This window comes from Lacerta agilis, chromosome 17 (assembly GCF_009819535.1).
Source record: "Lacerta agilis isolate rLacAgi1 chromosome 17, rLacAgi1.pri, whole genome shotgun sequence".
Lineage (NCBI taxonomy): Eukaryota > Metazoa > Chordata > Lepidosauria > Squamata > Lacertidae > Lacerta > Lacerta agilis.
Genome location: NC_046328.1, coordinates 32,450,199 through 32,475,480, shown reverse-complemented (window position 1 = coordinate 32,475,480; position 25,282 = coordinate 32,450,199). Strand labels below are relative to the sequence as shown.

Below are 25,282 nucleotides of genomic sequence, written 5' to 3'. Positions count from 1 at the left end.
AAGCAGAGCATACGCATTCGGAAAGCTTCATCGTGCTTTTAATCACATTGAGGTTTTTTACAGAGGAATCCTGTAGGGACGGCTTTTTAAAATAAGCCACAGTAAAGTTCTGACAGCACGTCTCTCCCCCCCCCCCCCGAGACAATATACAGGGCGGCTTTTTAAAAAAGCCAAAATAGAGCTACATTTTCCACACCCTCAAAATAAAAGGGCTTTGGGATTGCATGAATAAGGGCAGAGATCAGTCACTTTCCTTACAAGATTTAGAGATGCTCGCTGGGGTTTCTGGTCTTTAATAAAACAGTGGTATGACTAGGGAGATGCCGGGCTTGCTCCTTTGAATCCAACACAGGCTAGAGAGGCCGAGGAGTTTGCAACAGATCGAGGCCACGCAGCAAACCAAGTCAGGATGCAACCACAGGCAACGTGGGGTGCGGGAGTGTTCTTCGTACAAGTGCCCAAGATGTTCAGAAAACAAAGCAAGTTGCCGGCGTCTCAATGCAACAGTTTCAGTCCAAGTGCCTTTAAGTCCCAGGTGTGGGAAGCAGCATTCCCTAGTGGCCGGAAGTGAAGGGGGGAAATACTTTCCAATGAGCACAGGGTGCTCGTTCCCTCCTCCAAACAGTCCAATGGAAGATTCGTTCCTGCCACTGCCCCCCAGCCGCTGCCGCTAAGTTCTGTTCCGAAAAGAGCGGCGAGAGACGCCGGCGCAACTAGATGGATTCTATCTGCTTGCGCACTTTCTCCAAGGCTCTGCGGTCGAGCATGCGCTGCCGACACACCACCATCAGGGCGAAGACGGCCGCCACGCCAAGCATGGCGCCCTCGAACTTCCAGAAGATGCGGGCTTCCATCTCCATGGAACGGCAGCTGCAAGGAGAAGGCAAGGTGAGCACAACCCTCTGCTGATGGGACACACCAAGGAGGGAGCATGCAGAAGGGAGCGGTGTGTGTTCCCATCCCAAGATGCCACACGACACAACAGCACAAGGCAGGGGTCAGCAAACTTTTTCAGCAGGGGGCCAGCCCACTGTCCCTCAGACCTTGTGGGGGGCCGGACTATATTTGGGGGGGCGGGGGATGAACAAATTCCTGTGCCCCACAAATAACCCAGAGATGCATTTTAAATAATTCTACTCATGTAAAAAGAGGGACCCAGGTGGCGCTGTGGGTTAAACCACAGAGTCTAGGGCTTGCTGATCAGAAGGTCGGCGGTTCAAATCCCTGCCACGGGGTGAGCTCCCATTGCTTGGTCCCAGCTCCTGCCCACCTAGCAGTTCGAAAGCACATCAAAGTGCAAGTAGATAAATAGGGACCGCTCCAGCGGGAAGGTAAACGGCGTTTCCGTGCGCTGCTCTGGTTCGCCAGAAGCGGCTTTGTCATGCTGGCCACATGACCCGGAAGCTGTCTGCGGACAAACGCCGGCTCCCTTGGCCTATAGAGCGAGATGAGCGCCGCAACCCCAGAGTCGGACACGACTGGACCTGATGGTCAGGGGTCCCTTTACCTTTACCTTAAAAACACACAGATTCCCGGACCATCCGTGGGCTGGATTGAGAAGGCGATTGGGCCACATCCGGCCCACGGGCCTAAGGTTGCCTACCCATGGCGTAAGGGAAACAGGGATGGCTGGAAACGGGTGTTGGTTAGGCCTGCCAGCGGAAGCACAGAATGCAACAGGGAGGCGAGTTAAAACGGGTTGGCTGCTCCCTCTAGTGGCAAACTGAAGTGCCAAGGTTACGTGGCTAAAGGTTGAAAGGGGCAAGGGGACTGAGAAACATGAAAGAAAGCTCAAGGAAACTCTGAAGTTTGCAGAAGAACAAATATTGGGTGGGATCTTCAGGGATTAGTTCCCCCTGCAAAACAAGCCTGCTCAGCAGCCATGGAATGCTGTCTGTCAGGAGGAACAGAAAACCAGCGGGAGGCTAGGAATGGAAAGGAGTATTCCTGACAGACGGGAGAGCTGGTTGGCTGTCACCAGGGCAGGGGGATTCAAAAAGGAAGAGAAGAAGAAAAACCTTGTTGCATCTCAGCTTTCAGACCGCCATGATTCCCCGCCCCCCCCTTTAACCCAGAGGCTTACAGGGCCCTTCCCACTTCAGTAGGGAGTTGTTAGCAGCACATCGGAGAATCGTAGAGTTGGAAAGGGTCCCCGAGGGCCATCGAGCCCAACCCCCTGCGATGCGGGAATCTCAGCTAAAGCATCCATGACAGATCAGTTACACTAGGGGTTGCAGGGTGGTGGCATTGCAGGCAAGAGATTGCAGCCAAGAGGTATGATCAGGGACTTCAGGGACACATCCCAGCCAGGCACAGCCAAGGAGGCTATGAATCAGGGCTGGTGAGGTGTGTGGCTTGCAGAGAGCCTTAAGGGCCACATAAGAGAGGTTTGGAGGGCCGTCTCTCACTGCCAAGAGTCTCGCCTTCACCGCCATCCTGTGTAAGTGATCTGCGACATTAGTTAGCATCCCTTGCTCCAGTAGGATCTGCAGCTGGCCACTGTCAGAGGCAGCACCCTGGGGTGGCAAGGCCCGCCACTCTTCTCCTCACAGTGAGCTCACCTCTTGTATTCACCCTTCTTGGAAGCGCTGCAGTTGATCTGCTCAACGAAGCCCGTCACACTGCATTCTGGCATCGTTTTCTGCAACCGAGAGCACACGTTTCATTAAATAACACTGCTGCCAAGCGCCTGCGATTCAGTCCTTCGGAAAAGCTGTTGCAATCACCAACCCAGGAGATGCTCGCTTCTGACCAGGGCATGGGGAACCCACCCCTTCCCACATTCTACTGTAGTAGAACATTGGCTTTGCATCGCACAAAGGACCCGGGTTCAACCTCCAATGGCATCTCTGCGGCGGAAAGAGAGCCCTGCCTGAATCCCTGGAGTGATCCTGCCAGTCAGTTTGAAGACAATAATGAGCTTGATGGATGCTGGTCTGAGTCAATGTTAAGGCAGCTTCCTATTTAAGTTAGCCTTTTATTCAGAATCTTGAGGACTAGCATCTTTATTTTTAAAGGAAGGAATATAGATCAGTGATAAGAGAATCTGGTATGTATGCATAAGGTCCCAGGTTCAACCCCTGAGATCTGCCTGTAGGGATAGGAAAGATTCTCCATCTGATACCCTAGAGAACCGTGGCCTGTCAGTGTAAACCATACTGAGCTCAGTACTGGCCTTGACTCAGTATAGGACATCATTCTACCTTCTGTGTTATTATTGTATTGAAGCTTCTGTGTCCATGACCTTATTTAGCGGCATTAAACGCTACAGTAGATAAGATATGTTTGAAAGTGGGAACATCAATCCCTTTTGCACATATTTTAGCAGCAGTTAAGGGGTTTCATTTATACCCTTGCCCAACTTTTTGTTCCTGTCGGGAGGTTCACTTACCGACTGAAAACTCTGGCATGGAGCGCACTGCTGGGTCACCACGAAATCCTCGCTCTGCCAACACGGCGTGGCCCCAGGCAAACTGGCTGCAGGAAGCCAAAGAGGAGATCAGGAGTCAGCTTCAACAAAACAAACACATACAGCTCTTTATGCAGCGCAGAGTTAAGCTACGGAACTCACGCCCACAAGAGGCAGCAACGGGCACTAACTAGGATGGTTTAAAAGAGACTTTGGGCCAGCAAATCCATGAAGGAAAATGCTATCAGTGGTTTTACTGGCTAGATAGGCCATTGGCCTGACCCGGCAGAACTGCTCTTCGTTTTCTCCCTCTATCATAACATTAGAACTCGTAGGCATCCAATAAAGATGAACATTGGAAGATTCAGGACCGATCCACAGCGCACAGTTAACCTGCGGAACTCGTTCCCGCAGGAAGCAGAAATAGCCATCAATTTAAAGGTAAAGGTACCCCTGGCTGTTAGGTCCAGTCGCGGACGACTCTGGGGTTGCAGCGCTCATCTCGCTCTATAGGCCGAGGGAGTCGGCGTTTGTCCGCAGACAGCTTCCGGGTCATGTGGCCAGCATGACTAAGCCGCTACTGGTGAACCAGAGCAGCGCACGGAAACGCCGTTTACCTTCCCGCCAGAGCGGTACCTATTTATCTACTTGCACTTTGACGTGCTTTCAAACTGCTAGGTTGGCAGGAGCAGGGACCAAACAACGGGAGCTCACCCCGTCGCGGGGAATCGAACTGCCGCGGCCATCAATTTAGATGGCCTCAAAAGAGGATTAGACACATTCACGGAGCTGGACCATAAAGAAGGCTGATAGCCAAAGAATTGATGCTTTTGAATTATGGTGCTGGAGGAGACTCTTGAGAGTCCCATGGACTGCAAGAAGATCAAACCTATCCATTCTGAAGGAAATCAGCCCTGAATGCTCACTGGAAGGACAGATCCTGAAGCTGAGGCTCCAATACTTTGGCCACCTCATGAGAAGAGAAGACTCCCTGGAAAAGACCCTGATGTTGGGATAGATGGAGGGCACAAGGAGAAGGGGACGACAGAGGATGAGATGGTTGGACAGTGTTCTCGAAGCTACCAACATGAGTTTGACCAAACTGCGGGAGGCAGTGGAAGACAGGAGTGCCTGGTGTGCTCTGGTCCATGGGGTCACCAAGAGTCGGACATGACTAAATGACTAAACAGCAACAACAACAACAACAACAACAACAACAACGGCTATCAACGGCTACTAGGCACAATGGCAACACTCTGCTTCCACTGTCAGAAGTGGCAAAACTTTGGAGCACTAGATGCCAGGAATTTTGAAGGTGGGCAGAGAACTATTGATGTCAGGCTTCCCAGACATCTGGTTGGCTACCGTGACAACAGGATGATGGACTAGATGGGCCACTGGCCTGATCCAGCCATAGGGCTCTCCTTACATTCTGGTGAGCAACATACTCAAGGGTGTTTTAAGAAAATTAAGGGCCACACAGCCAGGGAAATGACACACATTCAGATCTTTTGCAGCACCATTTTATCACACCTCTCCCTGCCCTCCACTCCTCTCGGTTCTTCCAGACAAAAAAAAAAAACTGGAAATCAAACTATACAACACAAACTCACATAGCCAAAACAGATACCATTATCCTTTCTCACCTGGGTTTTGCCCATCACTTTCCAAAGCCACTTCAGCCAACCTGGAAATAGGACAGAAAAAGAGAGAAAGAGAACATTGCAGAGAGATTAAAATAATTAAAATGAAAGGTAATGGGGGCAACAGGCAAATCTGTCACCTTAAAGACAATTGTGGGCAGTTCTTGTGGAGAAAACCAAAAGCCTATCTAGTGCCGTTTCTCACAGTGCCCAATCTGTTGCTCCCAAGAAGTCCACAGGTAGGGCATAAAAACCACAGCTCTCCCACAAGTTTGTCCCCATCATCTGATTTAGCATCGGCTCCAGTTAAATTGGTGGGAAAAATAATTAAACATCACGTTGCAAGATACAAAGAAGAACAAATCTTGGTGAAGAAGAATCAAACAGCTTCCGCAGAAGCACAAAGCTTGAGACTTTGTAGCTTAGAAAAGGGGGGTAAGTGGGGGGAGCCATTACTTTAAAAAGTGATATCGCACTGTTTTCAATGTATGGTGTGAACATGGTTCCAGGCAAATACATTTAGAGGAATCTTTAGTGTTGGTTGCTGCCCTCAGTAAGATAAAATCTCTCTTGTCAGACGCAGATGGAGTCATTTTCCTCTCTTGTTTTGGTTCTTAGACATGACTTGCAGCAGAGCATCAGACTCTTAATCTTAAGGGTTCGAGTCCCACGTTGGGCAAAAGATTCCTGCATTGCCAGGGATTGGACTAGATAGACCCTCAGGGACCCTTCCAACTCTACAATTCTATTATCATTTGTTTCTCAAATTCCTTTCCCAGAATTACATTTTCCAGAGCTCCCAAAGAAGAGAGAGTGCTTGTTAAACCACTCCGGGAATTGTAGTTCGGGGGGAGGGGGAAATAGGCGAGTCACCTAACGGCTCTCAGCACCCTTAACAAACTACATCTCCCAGACTTCTTTGCGGGGAAGCCATGACTATTCCAAGGGGTATAAAATAGCTTTAAAGGTACAGTGTGGACTCACCCTTGCGGCGCTCAGGTGACCACCATTCACTTGGAAGCCCCACTTTCCCCTTCCCCAAAATGCCCGAGGCCCTCCACCCTCCCTTAGCCCCTCTTAACTTACCCGGGGGCAGGAACGACGAAGCCCACAAGCGCAGCTATCGCCAGGCGCCATCTTGGCCCCATCATTGTTATGAGGCGGGGCTTCCTCGCATCTACTTCCGCCTCACTCATAACGCTCACGCGGGGCATTCCGGGAAGAAGGCTGTTGTTTTGTCCCCTTACGCACGCACTGCGCACGCGCGGGCCGACTCCGTGGAGGGGAGGAGTTCAGTTCTGCCTCAAAGAGGTTTCAGCCCACAGTCTCTATGATGCCTCCAAAATGATTTCCGGTCCTCTGCCGCAGCTGGGAGGAGCCGCCATGTGCGGGGCAAAGAGTGGTTGTTGGGAGTTTGTAGGAAACGGTTGGGAAGTGAAATGATTAGAGTGACGAGGACGAGACACTTTCTTTTGCTGCGGTGGTTTCAAATAATCAGGTCCTCTAGCCTTGAGCGTAAAAACGTTAGAACCTTTTTTATGTACGCAACCACAGCGTATCTGTGTTATCTCCTAACAGATTTAGACTGAATCTTGAATTACAAGGAAATTATAAAAGCAAAAATTTCTCTTGATATGTAACAGGAACAAGGAAGTGCGTATATAGACCAACAATGTGTAAAAAGTACAATGAAGTAAATCGGAAGTCAACGTGTCAAACGATATGTTGTTACCGTTAGTGTCTATGGTTTGTTTGTGTTGCTTTTTTGTTTGTGTTTTATGTACATTGTTTTGCAATAAAGGAATTAAACCAGGCATCCCCAAACTCGGCCCTCCAGATGTTTTGGGACTACAATTCCCATCATCCCTAGCTAACAGGAGGACCAGTGGTCAGGGATGATGCGAATTGTAGTCTAAAAAACATCTGGAGGGCCGAGTTTGGGGGTGCCTGAATTAAACAAACAAAAACTCCTGCGAAGAGCCGAATTTGCCTGCAGATCTGCAGATGCGACCTTCTTAAAATGTCTCCTCCCGCGAGGGAGACGGACGGACAGGTAAAAGGAAAAAGGGAGGAAAGGAAGGAGACGGGAAACCCTTCTAAACATACAGTGAAACTGGTTTAACTTGCCAAGCTAAGTTACAGGTGGGTAGCCGTGTTGGTCTGCCATAGTCAAAACAAAATCGAAAATTCTTTCTAGTAGCACCTTAGAGACCAACTGAGTTTGTTCCTGGTATGAGCTTTCGTGTGCATGCACACGAAAGCTCATACCAGGAACAAACTCAGTTGGTCTCTAAGGTGCTACTAGAAAGAATTTTCGATTTTGTTTTGCCAAGCTAAGTCTTGTCTGTGGGAGGCATGATATACCTGTGAAGCCTAAAAGCTGGAGGCTGTAAATCCACCCTTTTAGATGCTGCTAAATTGGATTGCATATAGAGGTAAAGGGGTGGGGGGTGGGGAACCATGCTTAGGTGTTGTTTCCATTGGGCCCGTCATGTTCTGCAAGCTGCGCATCGGCTGTTGCAGAAATGGCCATTCTTCCGCCGGGGACTTTTCTCACTCCTCCCGCGATTTATTTCTCGCCGCGTTCCCTTTCCCTCTTCCGACGTCGAGGCGGACGCTGCGCGTCTGGAGTCGCGCTGAAATGACGTGTCCGAGAGGCGGCGCTGCGAGAGCGCGGGGTCCTGTCGTTGCACGTGGCGGCGGCGGCGGAGGAAGAGGAGGAGGAGGGGTGACAATGGCGCCTCTAACGGCGGGTGGCGGAGGTGGGCAGGTCGGTGGGTCTGCGTAGGGCCTGGGGGGGCTGGTCGTGAATAAGGGCCGGCTGGAGCCCCGGGTTAGCTGGGGAGCCGGGAGTAGGAAGAGGCAGCTGCCCCACCCCCCAAATCAATAAAGATAAATAAAAATACATAGCAGACTGAGGTTCTGCCCCCCCCAAAAAAAAAAATCCTGGCTACGATCATGCGTTGCGGGGGCGATGAAGAGGTGGAGGGCGGTGGTGGGGTCCCGAGAAGGAGGAGGGTAGGGTTGTTTTGGGAAAAAATACAGGACAGGGAGGTGCGGTGGGGGGGATCTCTCCCCCCCCCCGCCCAATCTGGTGCTGACGTGACTTAAAAGCAACCCATTACAATCCACTGCAGCCTGACAGAATGGCCCTTCTGAAATTTGTCACAGGGCATAGACACGGATTTGTCAGTCTGTACGTGCATTTGAAGGGCATCCCTAACTTGGCAGAGAGAAGAGAGCTGCTGAAATACAGGACAAAACTATCCATACGGGACACAGCGTTTTACATTGAAATACGGCACAATCCTGTATTATATACAGGACAGGTGGCAACCGTAGAGAGGGAGGTGGGCTTCTTTGCCCTGCCCTCCCCCAGCGCCTCTCCACTTGGGAATTGGGAGGGTGATCGGCTAGGGTGCTGAGAACAGCATGGCCAAGGCGGGTGACGTTCAGAAGCTTGTTCTTGGGGCTGGGGGTGCATTGATAGCGGGAGAGAGGTGGTGTGATGGCCTGGGATTCGGACTCGGATGCCGAACCTGAGGGATCCCAGCCTGCACAGGATTCCCCGCCTCCAGAACCAGCTGAGCCAGGGCTTGAGTCTGAAGGGTCCTCCCCTGTGCCGGATCCTCAGGTGCAGGCATCTGCTGAGTCTGGTCTGGCTCCTGATGGGATGGAGGACCCATTGCCTGCAAGTGGTCCACTCTCAGCCCCGTCAGGGGAAGCTGAGGCTGCCCCTGGGTCCGGTAACCAACCAGCCTCTCCTGAGCTGCGGAGGCTCAGGGCAGAGAGGCAAAAGGAACTAAGTTCCTGCAGGAGCAGTGCTCGCCTCCAGGCCAGAAGGAGAGGCGAGTCACCGGAGGATTGGGGCTGCCCTATGCCTCGGGGCAGATAAAGGCCGGCCAGCCCCAGCCCCAAGTTGCGCGAGCAACACATTTGCTAACGTGTGCCTGCCTGTGTCCTCATGCCTGTTCCTGACCTGTGCCTTGCTCTGCTTCCTGCCTTGCTCCTTGCTGGACTGGCCCCCTGTTGGACTCCTGGACCTTGGGCTGGACTTTGACCTTGCTTTGCGGACGAACCCCCCGGCGTGTTCCTGACCTCTGATTACCCGGCTAGACCCACAGACTGTTACCTGACCCTGCTGCTGCCCCATCCCTGGACTTGGTTGCCTTGCTGGACCTGCCGCTGTTGTCTGGGACTGCTGACCACGCCCCCGCTCGGCCCCGGGTGAGTTTCTGGCCTTCCCACCCAGTGTCCTCTGTGCTGGGCACCCCTGGGGCCAGCACAAGTTGGCAGTAGAATGGGGCTTGCCCCTACGTGTGGCATTGCACAGAGGACAGCTATAACTTTTTAGCGGGTTCATCAGTAGCTGGGGAGCAGTTGTGGGGGTGCAGATGGCTTTATATTCTGATGATATGTTGTCTCGTTGTTGCCCAAGATAAGTGTGTAGCAAGGCAATTTTAGGTCCATAGCATTGTGCGTGGGGTGGTTGTGTGTCTGGAGATGTCGCTATCTAGAACCAAGTTTGTTTTGACTGGCGTGTGTGTATGCCAGAGCTTTCCAAACTGTGTGTCGCGACACTTTAGTGTGTCGGCTGCGGTGTGTAGTTGTGTTGTGGGAATGCTCCCTCCGAAAGGGGTTCGTTTAACCCCCCGTTTGCTGGTAAAACTGATTTACTGTGTCACAAAATGAAGCACGTCTAAAAAGTGTGTCACCAACGTGAAAAGTTTGGAAAGCTGTGGTGCATGCCCTTTAGCTGAATGGAACCCTTTATCACTGTTGTGAACGGGCGTGTTTTTTATGCTGTTGTCACTATTTATTTGGTTCACAGCCATCATTTGGTTCACATGTCTTGCGAAAGCTTATCTTTTTGCCCAGGCTTTCCCAGACCCATAAGATTGGACCCTGTTTTACATGTGTGAACCCTCTGGATTTCTCTTTTCTGATTGTATGTGCCTTTCTATTGCTGTTTTATAGGTTTTTAGGGTTGCTTTTTTCTTTTTAAATTATGTATTTGGTTTCTGTAGGCCGGGCGTCCTCAACCTTGGATCCCTAGATGTGCTGGGAAGAAGTGAATTTGTACCCTTTGAAGCTCTATGAGTGACCACGCACCAGCCTTCCTCACAGGTTTGCTTTCTTAACCATTCACATCACAGTGAACGCTTTGGTTGAAAGGGTGGGGTATAAAAGTGAAAAATAATACTACAATCTGAATTCTTTATGAAGGTACCCGATAGAGGGTTCTAGTATTTTTTTCTGAAGAATACATGAATTGCTCAGCAAGTAATTTTCTGTCTTGTATTCTTTTGTAGTGCTGCTGTGCTTCTACGTGACAAAATGCCGAAAAGAAAATGTAGGTTTTCTGTCGAGCTACAGAGGAAGTATACCTGTTTCAGAAGAGGTAGAGATGATTTCGAAGGCGAATGCCTGGTATGTAGGCCGGGTACGTTTGTCTCTGTGGCACATAAAGGAGGACGCGACCTGCAGTCGCACATGGACTCCGAGAAACACAAAACAGCAATTCGAGGACAGGCTTCTTCAGCAAAATTGGCAAACGTTTCCGTAAAACCCTGTAGCGAATGGGAAGATGAAGTGACCGCAGCGGAAGGAACTTTCGCTTTTCACACCGTCAAACACCACCACAGTTACAACGTGATGACGTGCACATCAGGTCTCCTGAAGACGATGTTCCCAGATTCCGATATCGCAAGGAAGTTTTCAAGTGCAAAAACCAAGACAGAGGCAATTGTAAATTCTGTATTGGCTCCCGATTGTTTGGAAAATGTTCTGAAAAGCATTGAGGAAAATGAAATAGGTTATTGTGGCGTTTCTACTGACGTGAGTAACCATGGCCCGGTCAAGGTGGTTGCAGTAGTTATTCAGTATTTCGACTGGAAAAGTGGTGGTTTGCAGTCCAAAATAATTGAAATGCAGAGCCAACCCAATGAGACCGCAGATGCAATCTTTTCGTACGTGAAGGAAACGCTTGAGAGTAAAGGACTGCTAAAGAAATGCATAGCGTTCACAGGTGACAACTGCAACACAATGTTCGGAGGGATGCAACAGGATTCAGAAGGAAGAAGTGTGTTTGCAAAGTTGAAGAGTGAGCTAGATAACAAAACTTCAATTGGTGTGGGGTGTCCAGCGCACATTTTGAATAACTGTGTCCATCAGGCAGCAGACGCGTTGGACGTCGATGTTGAGAGCATCATTTTCAAGATATACCAGTACTTCCATATCTATAGAGTCCAAACGGAGCAGCTAAAGGAGTACTGTGAATTCGTGGACACTGAATACAAAAAGCTGCTGTCTCACAGCAAGACACGGTGGTTGTCGTCCTTTCCAGGTATCACTCGACTCCTTCACGTGTTTCCCGCCGTCAGAGCATTTTTCCTCTCGCAGAATAAACCGCCAACGGTGTTGCAAGAGTTTTTTGAGCACGAGCTTAGCGAGGCTTATTTGTTGCACTTGCAGTCTCTCATGAGTATGTTTCACTCGTACGTTTTAGAACTCGAAAGGGAAAACAATTCGGTTGTGGAGGTTCTGCAAGTCCTGCTCTGTGTCCAGAACATGCTCGCTGAACGCAGGAGCAACAGCTTCCTGTCGCTCAAGGTCAAGAGCCTCCTGAAAGAAAAGCGTAAGGAGGGTCTGGGCGCGGAGTGTGACAAATTCTGCGCAGAGGTCAATAGCTTCTATGACAGCTGCATAGAGTATCTGGAGAAATGGATGGAGCCCATGAAGGAGTTTTCATGCTTCATGTGGATGTCTCTTAGCGAGTCACTAGAGTGGGACAAGGTGCGGCCTTCCATAAAATTTCTCCTGGACAGGGATGTGCCTATAGATGAGGGGAGGTGCTTCGATCAATTCTGCAACCTCGAGAAGTTTGTGGATCAGTTTAAGGGAGACGACGAGTTCATTAAGCTTCAGGCGCATCAGAAGTGGACCAAGTACTTTGAGGCTTCCAAAAACATGATGTGCCACTCGGAACTTTTGAAGATGGCACAGGGGTTCTTTGCCCTCGCGTCACATTACGCAAACGCCGGGCGCATTTTCTCCCTGAGCAAAGAGAGGGGCAACTTATCCTTGGACTCGCTGCGAAGCATGGTGCTACTGCAATATAATTACAAGCACTTTACTTGCAAGGAGTTCCATGCCTATCTCTTAAGCAACAAGCAGCTGTTGAACAAGATCAGATCCACAGAGAAATATGCTTGGGCCAGGCAGCGTCGGACAGAAGAACAAAGTGCCTCTGAAAGAGTTTCTTTTTGTAACACTACAGGAGCTTCGTACAGGGTGCCGATGTACTGAAACGCATGTTCTATTTTTATTTTATTTTATTGTTATTTGATCACATTTACTTTTACAGTTGGTTACGTATTCAATTACAACCAGTTAAATTGTTTGTTACAATTTATAACCAGTTACGATTACAACCAGTTAAATTGTTGCTATTATTTTAAAATGAGAATCGTCATAGCGATCCGTAGTTAAAAATAGAAGTCGGGAAATGTGTATTCTTTTTCGCTCTTCAAAATATGGCATCCCTCTGTATCTTGTCGTTTCTGTATACATTAGCAGGAGATGCTTCCCCAGGATGGACGTCCCAGCTCAGATTGACTATGGCTAGTTTTGTTTATTTGTTTTTTTAAAAAAATAATAATATTTATTAAGTTTTCCATTTTAACAATCCAATCAAACCACATCCTATATACCTAATTATACATATTATTCAACAATCGAACAGTATTATGCCGAATTATCATTTTTTCGGGGGGACTTCACCATGCTCCGAGGTCAGGGGGGGGGATCTGATCATCTCATACTTCTGCTGCTTTTCATAATCATTTCCGATAGTTCCCCTTAGTCATTCTGATGTTAATCCTCGTTATTTTCCACAGCCTCTGAGTTGTTCCGGCAAGCGAGATAGCTCAAAACAGTGTGTTTCTGTGTGGTTTTATGTCCAAGATCCCCCTCTGTAGTTTCACAGCATCTCTTCACAAACCGGCTAGTTTGTTTATTTGAAATAATAGAGTGAGAGAAGTTTGGGAAGGGGGGTTGATTGCCTTTGGTTAACGGCAGTGAGATTTGTTTGCATATTTGGAGTTGGGGGAGAATGGATTGTTGGGTCAAGTAAGCCACATTGGTCTGTATGCCGTTGGTGGATCCTTGCTGGCTATGGTTAGTTTTTTTTTTTTTAATTTTTTATTGAATTTTCAGCAAACAGGAAAGAAAAAATAACAGAAATAGTAATACAGCACCGTATAATATCTATATCTCACATAGATCTATACCAGTATGGTTAGTTTTTTAACCCTGCACCGATGACTGGTTTGGGCCAAGACTTTTCAAAATGCAGCAGGGAAAATAGCTACCCTAAACAGAACAATAGCGATTGGGCATTGGGAAAGGCAAGCTTGGGAATGATTATACAAGCATTCTGTCGTCGGACTGGCGCTTCCACGGCCCCCTTTTGAGCCGCAGAGCGAAAAGGCGGCTCGTGGGGCTGCCGTGCGCGATCGACGGGGAGCCGCCGATAGTGGTCGGCAGCCCCACGAGCCGCCTTTTTGCTCTGCGGCTTAAAAAGGGGGCTGCGGAGTGCGCCTGCGCGACATTTCACGCAGGCGCACTCTGCCCCCGGGTCATTTCCTTTCGCCGCCCTGGGTAGCGCGGAGCCTTCCCCTGCCACTGGGGACAGCTGCATATTCCTGCATTGCAGGGGGTGAGGTTAGACGACCCTCGGGGTTCCTTCCAACTCTATGACCCCCTGATCACTGGCCATGTTTGCTGGGGCAGGTGGGAGTTGGAGCCCACGAACATCTGTCCTCTGGGAAGACCATGGGTAGGCAAACTAAGACCCGGGGGATGGATTCAGCCCAATCGCCTTGTAAATCCGGCCTGCAGATGGTCTGGGAATCATTGTTTTTTTACATGAGTAGAATGTGTGCTTTTACTTAAAATGCATCTCTGGGTTATTTGTGGGGCATAGGAATTCATTCATTGTTTTTCCTCTTCAAAATATAGTCCAGCCCCCCACAAGGTCTGAGGGACAGTGGACCGGCCCCCCTGCTGAAAAAGTTGGCTGACCCCTGGGGTAGACCCATTAGAAATCAATGACAAGTCTACTCTGGTTGCAATGGTTGATGGGAGTTGTAGTCCCAACGGCACCTGGAGGGCTGCACACATTCCGCACGCCTGAAATGCATGGAATTAGAAAAAAAAAACGTGGAGAATTAAAAATGGGATGCCTGTGGGAAAGTCCTAGGAACAGACTAGAGGTCACTGCAATAGGATAGAGAACAGGCATCATGCCCACAACATACATTTAAAGCACATTCAACACACATGGCTTTACCCCAAAGAATTCCAGGAGCTGTAGTTTGTTAAAGGTGCTGGGAATTGTAGTTCTGTGGGGGTGATCTATAATTCCCACGATATATTTTTTAGATGTCATGTGCATTCCATGTGGGCTGTAAGTGCTTTAAATATATAGTGTGGATATGACTAAAGATGCATTTTTATTTTATTTCCTCCTTTCATAAAAATTTATACACTGCTTGATCGTAAAATAAACCTCAGAGGTTTACAAATATTATCGGTTTTTAAAAAAAGCTAAAAGCAACTACAGTACAGTGTTTGAAACATTCTTTTAAAAATTAAAACAGGCAATAAACTAAAAACAGATTAAAACACGCACCAGTGTTCTACATAGCTGGGTAGGATTCTCTAAACAAAAATGTTTTTAGCTGGCGCCCAAAACAGCACAATGAAGGTGCCTGACTGATGTCAAGAGGCAGGGAGTTCCAAAGTTTAAGTGCTGCAAGATTTGAAGTCTTCTAAGTACAGATCGTGTGTTACATGGCACCTCTCTTAAGGAGCATGGCCAGAGGTCCCGTCCCCCCACTTTTTAATCTCTCAGGTTCTGTATGCCATGCGACAGAAGGCACTCCATGCCCGCCCGCCCCCCCCCCAACCATGCTGACTCTCACAAGGCCTTCTACATTTAGTACAGGAGACATTCAGAAATCACGGCAAACATTTTAATACTGTTCAAAGGGTTACCGAATTTTTTAAAATAATAACTAAGAGGCACATGTGGAATGTACTGTGGGTCTTTTTTGGAGGGGGAGTTTCTGTGGGCGCATTTCCAGGCTCCTGCGCAAACGTAATGTGGGGGGAACCTTGGGGCAGAGGGAAAAGGCAACCCCTTTTCCTCACGGGATGTTGGGCTGGGGCGATAAGAGCCCTTCCTATGAGCAAGACGTTGCATTACAGGGTGAACACGTTCTCCCAGAAATAGGCTGGTTATGGGGAAAGTGTTTGCATCCTGTAGTGCCCCCCCCCCTCAAAAAAAGTCCAGGGGTTGAACTTGGATGACCCTTTGAGTCCCTTCCAATTTCTGTGGTTCACGGCGGCCCCAGTGCATTCTGACTCCAGTGCAGCGAAGGCCCCCCCCCCATCCACACCCCCAAAATGTAATTCCCTCCACTATCTGGGTAGCGGTTCTCCCATAGGGTTGCCAGGCTGGGAGCACCCCAGACCCTAATATTTCGGGGTCTAAACCTGAGACCTAGGGACGGGCCCTGGGGATTCTTCCTCTGCACTTCCACCACTGAGCCCTGGAGACGGAGGTTAATTGGGAGCAATATGCAATTATCTGCACCTGGCTCCTGCCAGGCTGAAACTTGGAAGCTGCACACATAGTTTTCTGAATTAAAAAAATAGCTTTTTTAAAAAAGGCACTATCACCCACCTAAGGCCTTCTCTGCTGCCTGGAAGGGGTCCAGGCGACCCTGGAGATTTTGGATCACCCCGGAGTTCTGGCAACCCTAGACCCACATCCCTCGGGCGAGATCCCTTCCAAATGGTTAATATTCCCTACGGCCAAGGAACGTGGGGACACAAAAGGAGGAAGGGAGGGAGGTCTCGGCCTGCGAGCCCCACCTGCCGTCAGCCCCCACTCCCGGGGTCCCGCCCGGAAGGTATTCTGAGCTTCGTGGAAGAAAGCGGAGGCGTCTGGAGTGTAAATGGCGGAAGGGGTACGTCCTACGACAAAGCAGAGGAGCGACGGGACGAGACGGTCGCCGCTACACCACCAAACATTTACTGCTGCTTTTCTGCGATCCTTTCAGCTCCAAAGGGCCCTTGACGTGCTGAGCCTGGAGGGATGGACAATAGGGTTGAAAGTACTACAGAAAGCACATTGTTGAACTGTGGAACTCGCTGCCACTGGAGGCGGGGACAGCCACCAGCTTGGATGGCGATGGACAAATCCGGAGGAGGAGAAAGCTATCGGCAGCTATTAGCCACAGTGGCTGGGCTCTGCCCTCCATGGTTTTGGGGAAGGAAGTCCGAGGGCCCTGTTTGATCCTTCCCCAAAGCCTAGTTGGCACTTTCCCAGCTTTGGGAAGAAAGTAGGAGGGCTCTAGGACCCTGCCAGACCCCCGTGCCTCCTTCCCAAAGCCTGGTCTCTCTCTTACCTGGCTTCGGGAAGGTCCCACAAGGTGGGGTGTCAAATTTTGGCATCTATTACCCAAGTCCGCCACTGGCTCTGATAGGCCCCAGCCGCCCAGTGACTGAAGATTTCTCCTCCATCTCTTCCCCTCCTTCCTCAGGCTAACTGTCCAAATCCTGAACCATCACACCCCTGCTGAGGGAAGTCCCAACCGCCCCCCTCCAAAAAAAACAACAACCCAGCCCCTTTCTCACAGACTCCTCACCGATTTTTTGCTTGATTTCAGAAGTATATCCCGGGCCAACGTGCTGAAAGCCTGGAGGGGAGAAACACAGATCTGAGTCTCCATCTGACCCCTGTCGCGTTCGTTTATTATTTTAGCATGCGTAAAATTGTTTGCCTTCACAACACCCCTGTGAGGTAGGCCTTCCTTTGCTCCCATTTAAACAACTCGGTCACTATTTGGGAGCAGGGTAGCCCTCCATCAACCATAACATCCTTCTGGACCATCTAGAGGGGTTGGGAGCTGGGGGACTGCTATACAGTGGTTCCGCTCCTTCCTCCTGGGCCGTGTTCAGAAAGTGGTGGTGGGGGATGAGTGTTCAGACCCCTGGGCTCTCACTTGTGGGGTGCCTCAGGGTTGAGTCCTCTCCCCCATGCTTTTCAACATCTACATGAAGCCGCTGGGAGAGATCATCAGGGGGTTGGGCTGGGTGTTTTTCAGTATGCGGATGATACCCAGCTCTACCTCTCCTTCAAATCAGAACCAGTGAAGGCCACTCACCTCCTCTACGTTCAAGCTGGATTTCGCACTCGTCTCAAAAAACCTGATCCCGTGCTCCTTGGATAGCTGTTGGGAAAGAAGTGGGATACTTGGAATGGGGAACCTGTCCTAACGCCAACTCTTTGGCAACCCTTGCTGCACCCACCCCACAACCCATCTCAGTCTTCTCCTGACCCCATAGAACAGGGGTGGGCGGGCGTCAAGACTTGCTTGGTTGATTGACAGCAAGGAAAGGGTACACATAAACCTTCCCCCTGTCACACACAGTTTGTAACAAAACCCTGAAACAGCTGCTCAAGGGCAAGAGCAGGAAGTTAAGCCCACCCTTGAATCAGAGGAATTGATGGAAGAATTATCTTGGGTGAATAAATGTGACTTTTAATATTCCCTCCTGGACGATCATATCATAACTTGGGCTTTTTGATACAGGTACTTCTTTACATACATGCTTATATATGACCCTCTTAATGGTTACTGTTTCATCTTTGAAAAACTTACACCCACCCAGATAGATAGATACATATAGACACACACAGCAGCGTGATGACAACCTTACTTTTTATGTATATAGGTGTGGGTATGGAGATATACACCTATATACATAAAAATTTAAGGCTGTCATCACGTTGCAGTTGATGTTACCACCAAGAGGTGGCAGCACCAACGCAGGATGGCAGGCAGCCCAGGCAAACTGTTTTAAGTGCTTCATAGAGCAAATCATTCTGTGAAGAGCTCCCCAACCTCACCATTAAATCCAAGTGCAGGAAGGTTTAACTGAGGGGGTGAGGCGCTTCAGAAAACCGCTCAGCACTCAAGCCTTCAAGCATCCGTCCCCATGCGCCATTTCCTCCCCGCCACACCCTGTCCTCTCTGCCCCGCCCGAGTTTGACATTCTGGCTGCATCAGATACCTTCTCTGCTCGGTCCCGGGGCACTTTGCGTTTGCCTTCCATGTCACACTTGTTCCCCAGCAGGAGGCGCTCAACGCCGGCCGAAGCGTTCTGCAGAAGAAGGGGAGGGGGGGACAGAGAGATCCAGACATCGACCAGGCAGGTTGCAGGTTTTCCCACCCTGATCCTCCACCCGTACCATCAGAAAGACCTTGCTGGATCAGGCCAGAATCCTGTTCTCCCAGTGGCCAACGGGGATGCCCCAGTGGGAAGTCCACCAGCAGGACCCGGGTGCAAGAGTTATCTCCCCACTTGCAATTCCCAGCAACTTTAATGCCTGCAGCCATGGAGGGGGAACATCGCCCTCCTGCCTTCCCACCGTCTACCGCAGGGGTCGGCAAACTTACAGTACCTCGGGCCGGTGTCTCTAGCGCCGATCGTGCGGCGGGCTGGAGGGCGGGGGAGCATGTGCCCATACGCGTGCGCACACACTCTTTCCGGCGCACTTCTGAGTTGAAGGAGCACCGGAAACAGCTTGTGCGCAAGTGCACGGGCCTCATCTGACCCAGATGTGCTCCGGAAATTACGCTTGCGAATGTGCGCAAGCTATTTCCGGTGCTCCTCCGACCCAGAAGTGAGCAGCCGCCAGTAAGAGCGGGCAGCGGCCACAGGCGGCGGGGCTTGCTGCAGGCCAGATAAATGAGTCCCTTGGGCTGTATCTGGCCCGTGGGCCTTAGTTTGGAGATGTCTGGTCTACCGCAAGGCGATGTCGGATCCATAGCAGGGGAAGAAGGGCGGTGGGCGAGAGGGCAGATGAGAAAATGGGGTGGATGCCTGCCAGCCGCAGACCCTCTCCATCCCACCCCTCACCCCACACTTTCTTCCTCATGCTCACTCACTTCCTTAATGCTCTTCATCCAGTTTTGAATGTTCTCAAAGGATTTTTCATCCGTGATGTCGTACACAAGGATAATCCCCTGGGAAGGAACCGGGTGTTAACACTGGCTTGCGTTTTAACAGAATGAACGGCAGCGCAGCAAGCAAACGAATTAAAATCTACCCATCTGACATCAAGGTCAGGTTTGCAGGAACCTGCTGTTTGTATATTTATCCCAGAATTCCAATTAAAACACACACACACATTTACTGGCCGTAAGCTTCTCCCCAATGGCAAAATCCTTCCTTGGTGGCCTTGTTGCATCTTGGCCCTTTTGACCGTATGTTAGGGGGCCCTCCCTAGGCTACAAAGATCCCACTGCTGACACCAATCGCGTAATGGCATTCCGGACTAGCCAAGAAGCTAGGGGCTTGCTGGGTGTCGGGATTCCATACCATGGCTCCCCGGTAATACGCTGTGGTGATGGTCTTGAACCGTTCCTGGCCGGCCGTGTCCCTACAAGAGAAAGAAGTCCAAAATCGCAAGAGACAGGGACTGTTGCCTGAAACCTCCTCCCATCGGCACCCGTCCAGTTCTGAAGAATCAAACCCAAAGGCTCATGGAGTCCAGCACTGTCCGTCACAGTGACATATCAGATGCCTCTGGGAAGCACAGGAGCAGATCTTCCCTACAACTCATATTCAGAGGTAGACTGCCTCTGAACCAGGAGGTTCCATTTAACTCGTCTAGCTAATAGCCTTTTATAGACTTCTCCTCCTCCACAAATTTGTCTTGATCCCTCTTCAATGCCCTCTAAAGACGGAGGATCATAATACACCAGAGCTGTCTTAACTGCATCTTGAAGCAAATTAAGTAATAACAAAATAAAATAAAAAATTCCTTCCAGGAGCACCTTAGAGACCAACTAAGTTTGTTCTTGGTATGAGCACGAAAGCGCCTTGGGGGCAGAGACTTGTGAAAGTTTTGCGTTGCACCATAAACACCTACCAAACCTGCAGCTTGATCCTCTTCCCTTCAATGTCCACTGTCCGGATTTTGAAGTCGATCCCTAGATAGGGGGAAGGTGGAATCAAGCTACTTTCACACACACATATAGGCTCACACTAACAGAATCTTAAGAGTTGGAAGGGACCCCGAGGGTCATCTAGTCCAACCCCCTGCAATGCCGGAATCTCGGCTAAAGCACCCATGACAGATGGCCATCCATCTCTTAGGAACACAGGACACAGCCCAGCCCTACCTAGAGAGACCTCTCCCTGAAACCCTGCAGAGCTGCTGCCAGTCAGTGTGGACATTACTATACTAGATAGCATAAATGCTGGCAACTGGAAAACCCTGGCCTGTGAGCGCTCAAGTTGGAGAACAGCCTTTACCAAAGGTGTTGTGGGCTTTGAAGACACTCGAACTCAGGACACAAGGGAGAAACGTGCTAAGAGGAAGACACGCTTGACAAATCCACACCGTGATCAACTCCTGCCCGGAAACCAATGTTCCCCACTGTGGAAGGACGTGTGGATCCAGAATTGGCCTCCACAGTCACTTACGGACTCATTGTTAAAACCGTGTTTATGGAAGACAATCTTACTCGGCTACGAGTGATTGCCAAAGAAGAAAAAGAAGAAAGAAGACTAAAGGCCATTTCCCAAGTTCCAGTTTATTCAGTTCCATGAGGACTGGAATCTTAAAATTATTAGGCAAGCCCATCCAAACACGTCGAACAATTTGAAAAATCTAGTTTTTAGCTTGCTGTTGGTTCCAATTATTCCTTGGAATGTTATAAAACAGTTGCTCTTTTTTCACCAATGATTTTGCAGTTTTATTCTGTAAACCGCTTTGGGTTTGTATCATCAGATGCGTATAAATTTTATGGAATAAATAAAATATAACTGTGTTTATATATTGCTTTTTTATTTTTAACCTGCCTCGATATGATGTTTAATTCTTTGCATTTTGTTTAGGGTTTTTTTATAATGAGATGGCGTATAAATTTTATGGAATAAATAAAATATAGCTGTGTTTGATTTTTAACCTGCCTCAATACAATGTTATGCATTCTGCGTTGCAAACCGACCAGCGGTCTTTTGACGAAGGGCGGCCTTTAAATTTCGTAAATAATAACAAATGTATATCAAATGCACTTTAAATGCACAGTGCAGCTCTGCTGCTAGCAGGGACGTGCCCATTCCTCCGGGCAGTGTAATGGTTAGCAGGGGTCAGCAAACTTTTTCAGCAGAGGGCCAGTCCACTGTCCCTCAGGCCTTGTTGGGGGCCGGACTATATTTTGGAAAGGAAAAAAAAAGAACGAATTCCTATGCCCTACAAATCACCCAAAGATGCATTTTAAATAAAAGCACACATTCTAATCATGTAAAAACACCAGGTAGCCCCACAAATAACCCAGAAATGCATTTTAAATAAAAGGACACATTCTACTCATGTGAAAACACGCTGATTCCCGGACCGTCTGTGGGCCAGATTGAGAAGGCGATTGGGCTGGATCCGGCCCACGGGCCTTAGGTTGCCTACCCCTGGGGGTAGGGTGTCAAACTCAGATCTGGGAGAGACCAGGGTTCGAATCCCCATTCAGCCCAAATCTCACTTGGGCCAATTGCCGCCTCTCCGCCTAACCTACCTCTCGGGGTTGTTGTGGGGTTTAAATGTGGAGGGAGAGAATCGTGCCCGTTGCGTTAAAAGGTGATGCGTTTGATGTATAAACAAACAAACGTAGGAGGTCTTGGGGGATGCGGACTGGGAGGAGGAGGATGCGAAGCCTTGAAGATCGAGGGGGGTGGCGCAAGGGAAGAGCCCTTCCCCTTCCCTAGATCTCCCCAGAACCGCCCACCCCATTCCCCATGAACCCCCCCCCTCACCGCCCCCAATCCCTCTCACCGATGGTACTGATATAGGTCCCGCTGAAGTTGTCTTCTGCAAAGCGGATGATCAGGCACGTCTTCCCCACTCCGCTGTCTCCGATCAGGAGCAGTTTGAAGAGGTGATCGTAAGATTTGGCCATGGCCCCCCCAGAGAGTTTTATTTTCCCCTCTTTCCTGGGAGGGAAGAAAGTAAAGGAAGAAATAGAAGGATCTGGGGTGGGGGGTTGGGGAGAGGAAGAAAAGAGAAATCAGAAAAGTTTAAAGGGTGGGGGGGAGGGATGAGAAGTTGCGAGGTGGAACCCAAACTGCTCCTCCTCCTCCTCGCCCAGAAGCCTTTTTTTCTTCCTCCTCTTCCTCCTTCTTCCCAGCCAGCGGGAGGCTCAGACCACTCCCCCATTCCTCCTCGCTGGAAGGCCAGGGAGAAAAGCCGCTCTCCCCACCCTCGGGCAGGGAGGGGTTAAGCCAGCAGGGCTGAAATGTCTGAGCTGACTCAGCCCCGGGAGGAGCGGATTTCTTCAATGGGCTCTTCTTCCCCCGCCCCCGCGCGCGCCCCGGGCGGCATGAATGAACTTGGCGCTGCTGTTCATTCATGCCCCCAGAAGCGAGACATGACGCCTGGAAGAGTGCGGCGCAGTGGTTAGAGTGCCGGGACCGGGGGAGAGGTCGGGGTTTGTAACGTCCTGTTCAGGCCACCATGAAGATTGACGGGTGTGTGTCCTTGAGCCAGTTGCCCGTCTCTCCTACCTTGCAGGGTTGTTGTAAGGATAAAGTAAGGGGGGGGGAGAGAGAGAGTGAGAGAGCCAGGCATGCCACCTTTTATCAACACTTGAAGGAAAAGTGGGATAGAAACGGGATACAGAACTAAATAAGAGCCATTCGCAAGGCGCTTCACCAGCGCTGAGAGTGCCCTTGAGCATGTGCAAAGTACCTTTCAATGAGCAGCTGCATAGCGACCTCCACAACACATGCACACGCGTCAAGGTGGTGTATGTCCCATACATTTAAAGTACATGCTTGCATTCCAAGGAATCCTAGGAACTGTAATTTGCTTCTCACAGAACTACAGTTCCCAGCACCCTTTACAAACTACAGTTCCCAAAGAGGTTCACAACATTAACCTACTATATTAAAACAACAACCACAAAGGTTTCCATCTTTTATTATCTCTTATGGACAGAGTGTCTCTGGAGAAACAGGCAGAAGTTCAACAGGTGAAACGCTCTCCTCCATTTCTTCTTCACGCCAGGAAAAGCCTCCATTTCTTTTCTTGTTTTCTAGCGGAGGAAAGGCGCAGGATTTTGGTCTGCTAAGCACACCAGGAAAAGAGAGTGTGATGTTGCATCTGGATTTGAGAAACAATGGCCTGTCTGTATCCGTTACTCCCATCCACTGACTTCAACCACACCATGTAGAGTTAACAGCAGGGGATTCCGGCAAATGGTCAATTGGCTTAGATATTTTTAGACTGTATAAAACTCCTGGGGTTGATCAGTGAGTTGCAGAAGAAATCAGAATAATAAAGAAAAAATAAACTTTTATTTTCAAAAAAAGTGAAAATCCAGACACAAAAGTTGTTGAACAATTTTTAAAGGGAAATCACCAAAAGCGACACTGCCGGCACTGCTTCCGACTGCAGTATTCTGGCTACGTCTAGTAAATACCGGACAAACTTCAACTGGTATGTTGGGAGCCCTAAGTGGGTGAGAGCCTGATCCAAAGAGGGTGGCAATAGAAGCACTACCACCATGAAAATACTGTACATGGTAAAAAGTTAATCAATGGCTCCCCAAATGCATATTTGGGTCCTGGCTTGTAAGACATACTTGGATCACAGAATGAGAGAACGTGGAATTTCAGAAACAGGTATTGATTATACATATGGTGAAGGTCTGTAGGATCGATTTAGTAATAGGGTGTTTTATTTTGTTGCATTGCAAGGCACAGCACTGAGAATAATAATAATGATAATAAGAATAATAATGTATGTACACCCCACCCATCTGACTGGGTTTCCCCAGCCACTCTGGGCAGCTCCAATAATAATAATAATAATAATAATAATAATAATAATAATAATAATAATAATAATAATAATAATAATAATAATGTGATAAAACATAAAACATTAAAAAGTTCCCTAAACAGGTCAGATGGTTGTTTATTTCCTTGACATCTGGTTGGCGCCACTACCAAGAAGGCCCTCTGCCTGGTTCCCTGTAACCTCACTTCTCGCAGCGAGGGAACCGCCAGAAGGCCCTCGGAGATGGACCTCAGTGTCTGGGCTGGACAATGGCGGTGGAGACGCTCCTTCAGGTATACTGGGCCGAGGCTGTTTAGGGCAGGGGTCAGCAACCTTTTTCAGCCGTGGATTGGTCCACTGTCCCTCAGACCATGTGGTGGGCTGGACTATATTTTTTTGGGGGGGGGGTGAACAAATTCCTATGCCACAAAAATAACTTAGAGATGAATTTTAAATAAAAGCACACATTCTACTCATGTAAAAACACGCTGATTCCCGCACCATCCACAGGCTGGATTGAGAAGGCGATTGGGCCACATCCAGCCCACGGGCCTTAGGTTGCCTACCCCTGGTTTAGGGCTTTAAAGGTCAGCACCAACACTGTTAGATGTGATTTTTGTGCTTTCCTTTTTAAATTTTTTTTATTAAGACTGTAAACTCCTTAAGGGCAGGGAACTATTTTTTACCCATATGATTCTTTAGGGTGCCATTAACAATGCTGATTGTGCTGTATCACGATACCATTCTAGAAGATGCCTGCTGAAAACATTATTGTTTCAGCAACCCTGTCCAGACACATCATTTAGTTATTTGTTCTAAATGTGTTTAATTCTTTTAAAATTGTTTTTAGTGATGCTTTTAGGCATAATTGTTTTTAATTGGTCTGTGTATTTATATAGAATTTAATCTGTTTACTGCTCAGGGATTATTATAAGGAAATATTATACATTTCCTAAATAAGAAGAACCCTCATGTGTACTGATAGCAGTTCAATTCTCTGAGAAACTGCACCAGTGATGCAGAATTCATCTGTAGAAACGGTTCCACTGATTTTTTTATACTCTGTGGGAATGGTTTTACAGTTATTGCTTTTGGAAATTGTAGTCTCTTTTTTGTATTTTATCATATTTTACATTGTCATACACAACTTTGATGGCTTCAGGCTTTGAAGTGGTTTATAAATGTGTAAAATAAAGAAGAAATAAATGTGAAGAGAGGAATTCCAAGCTTTGCAAAAGTGTGTGTGTTTGGGGGAAATCCATTAGGACGGCTGTTTAGAAGACAACAACAGCAACAGCAGCAACAGCAAAACAA

At 48.9% G+C, this 25,282-nt stretch overlaps 3 protein-coding genes across 3 annotated transcripts; 1 reads left to right on the top strand and 2 right to left on the bottom strand.

Moving 5' to 3' along the window:
* Positions 1-213: 213 nt before the first annotated feature.
* JTB (jumping translocation breakpoint) lies at positions 214-6,287 on the bottom strand. Its single transcript, XM_033135917.1, has 5 exons — positions 6,139-6,287; positions 5,056-5,096; positions 3,392-3,477; positions 2,562-2,641; positions 214-870 (listed from the first exon to the last, which is right to left on the bottom strand). The coding sequence occupies exons 1-5, from the start codon at positions 6,264-6,266 to the stop codon at positions 714-716; spliced, it is 492 nt and encodes a 163-aa protein (XP_032991808.1). The 5' UTR covers positions 6,267-6,287; the 3' UTR covers positions 214-713.
* Positions 6,288-9,188: 2,901 nt separating this feature from the next.
* Positions 9,189-12,603, top strand: LOC117038958. Its single transcript, XM_033135960.1, has 3 exons — positions 9,189-9,279; positions 10,080-10,179; positions 10,365-12,603. The coding sequence occupies exon 3, from the start codon at positions 10,390-10,392 to the stop codon at positions 12,358-12,360; it is 1,971 nt and encodes a 656-aa protein (XP_032991851.1). The 5' UTR covers positions 9,189-9,279; positions 10,080-10,179; positions 10,365-10,389; the 3' UTR covers positions 12,361-12,603.
* A 3,181-nt stretch (positions 12,604-15,784) lies between these two features.
* Positions 15,785-22,099, bottom strand: RAB13 (RAB13, member RAS oncogene family). The gene is made up of 8 exons (XM_033136017.1): positions 21,965-22,099; positions 20,063-20,123; positions 19,510-19,570; positions 19,077-19,154; positions 18,199-18,288; positions 17,289-17,354; positions 16,770-16,820; positions 15,785-16,208 (listed from the first exon to the last, which is right to left on the bottom strand). Exons 1-8 carry the CDS (start codon positions 22,086-22,088, stop codon positions 16,137-16,139), a joined length of 603 nt encoding a protein of 200 aa, XP_032991908.1. The 5' UTR covers positions 22,089-22,099; the 3' UTR covers positions 15,785-16,136.
* Between the last annotated feature and the right edge of the window lie 3,183 nt (positions 22,100-25,282).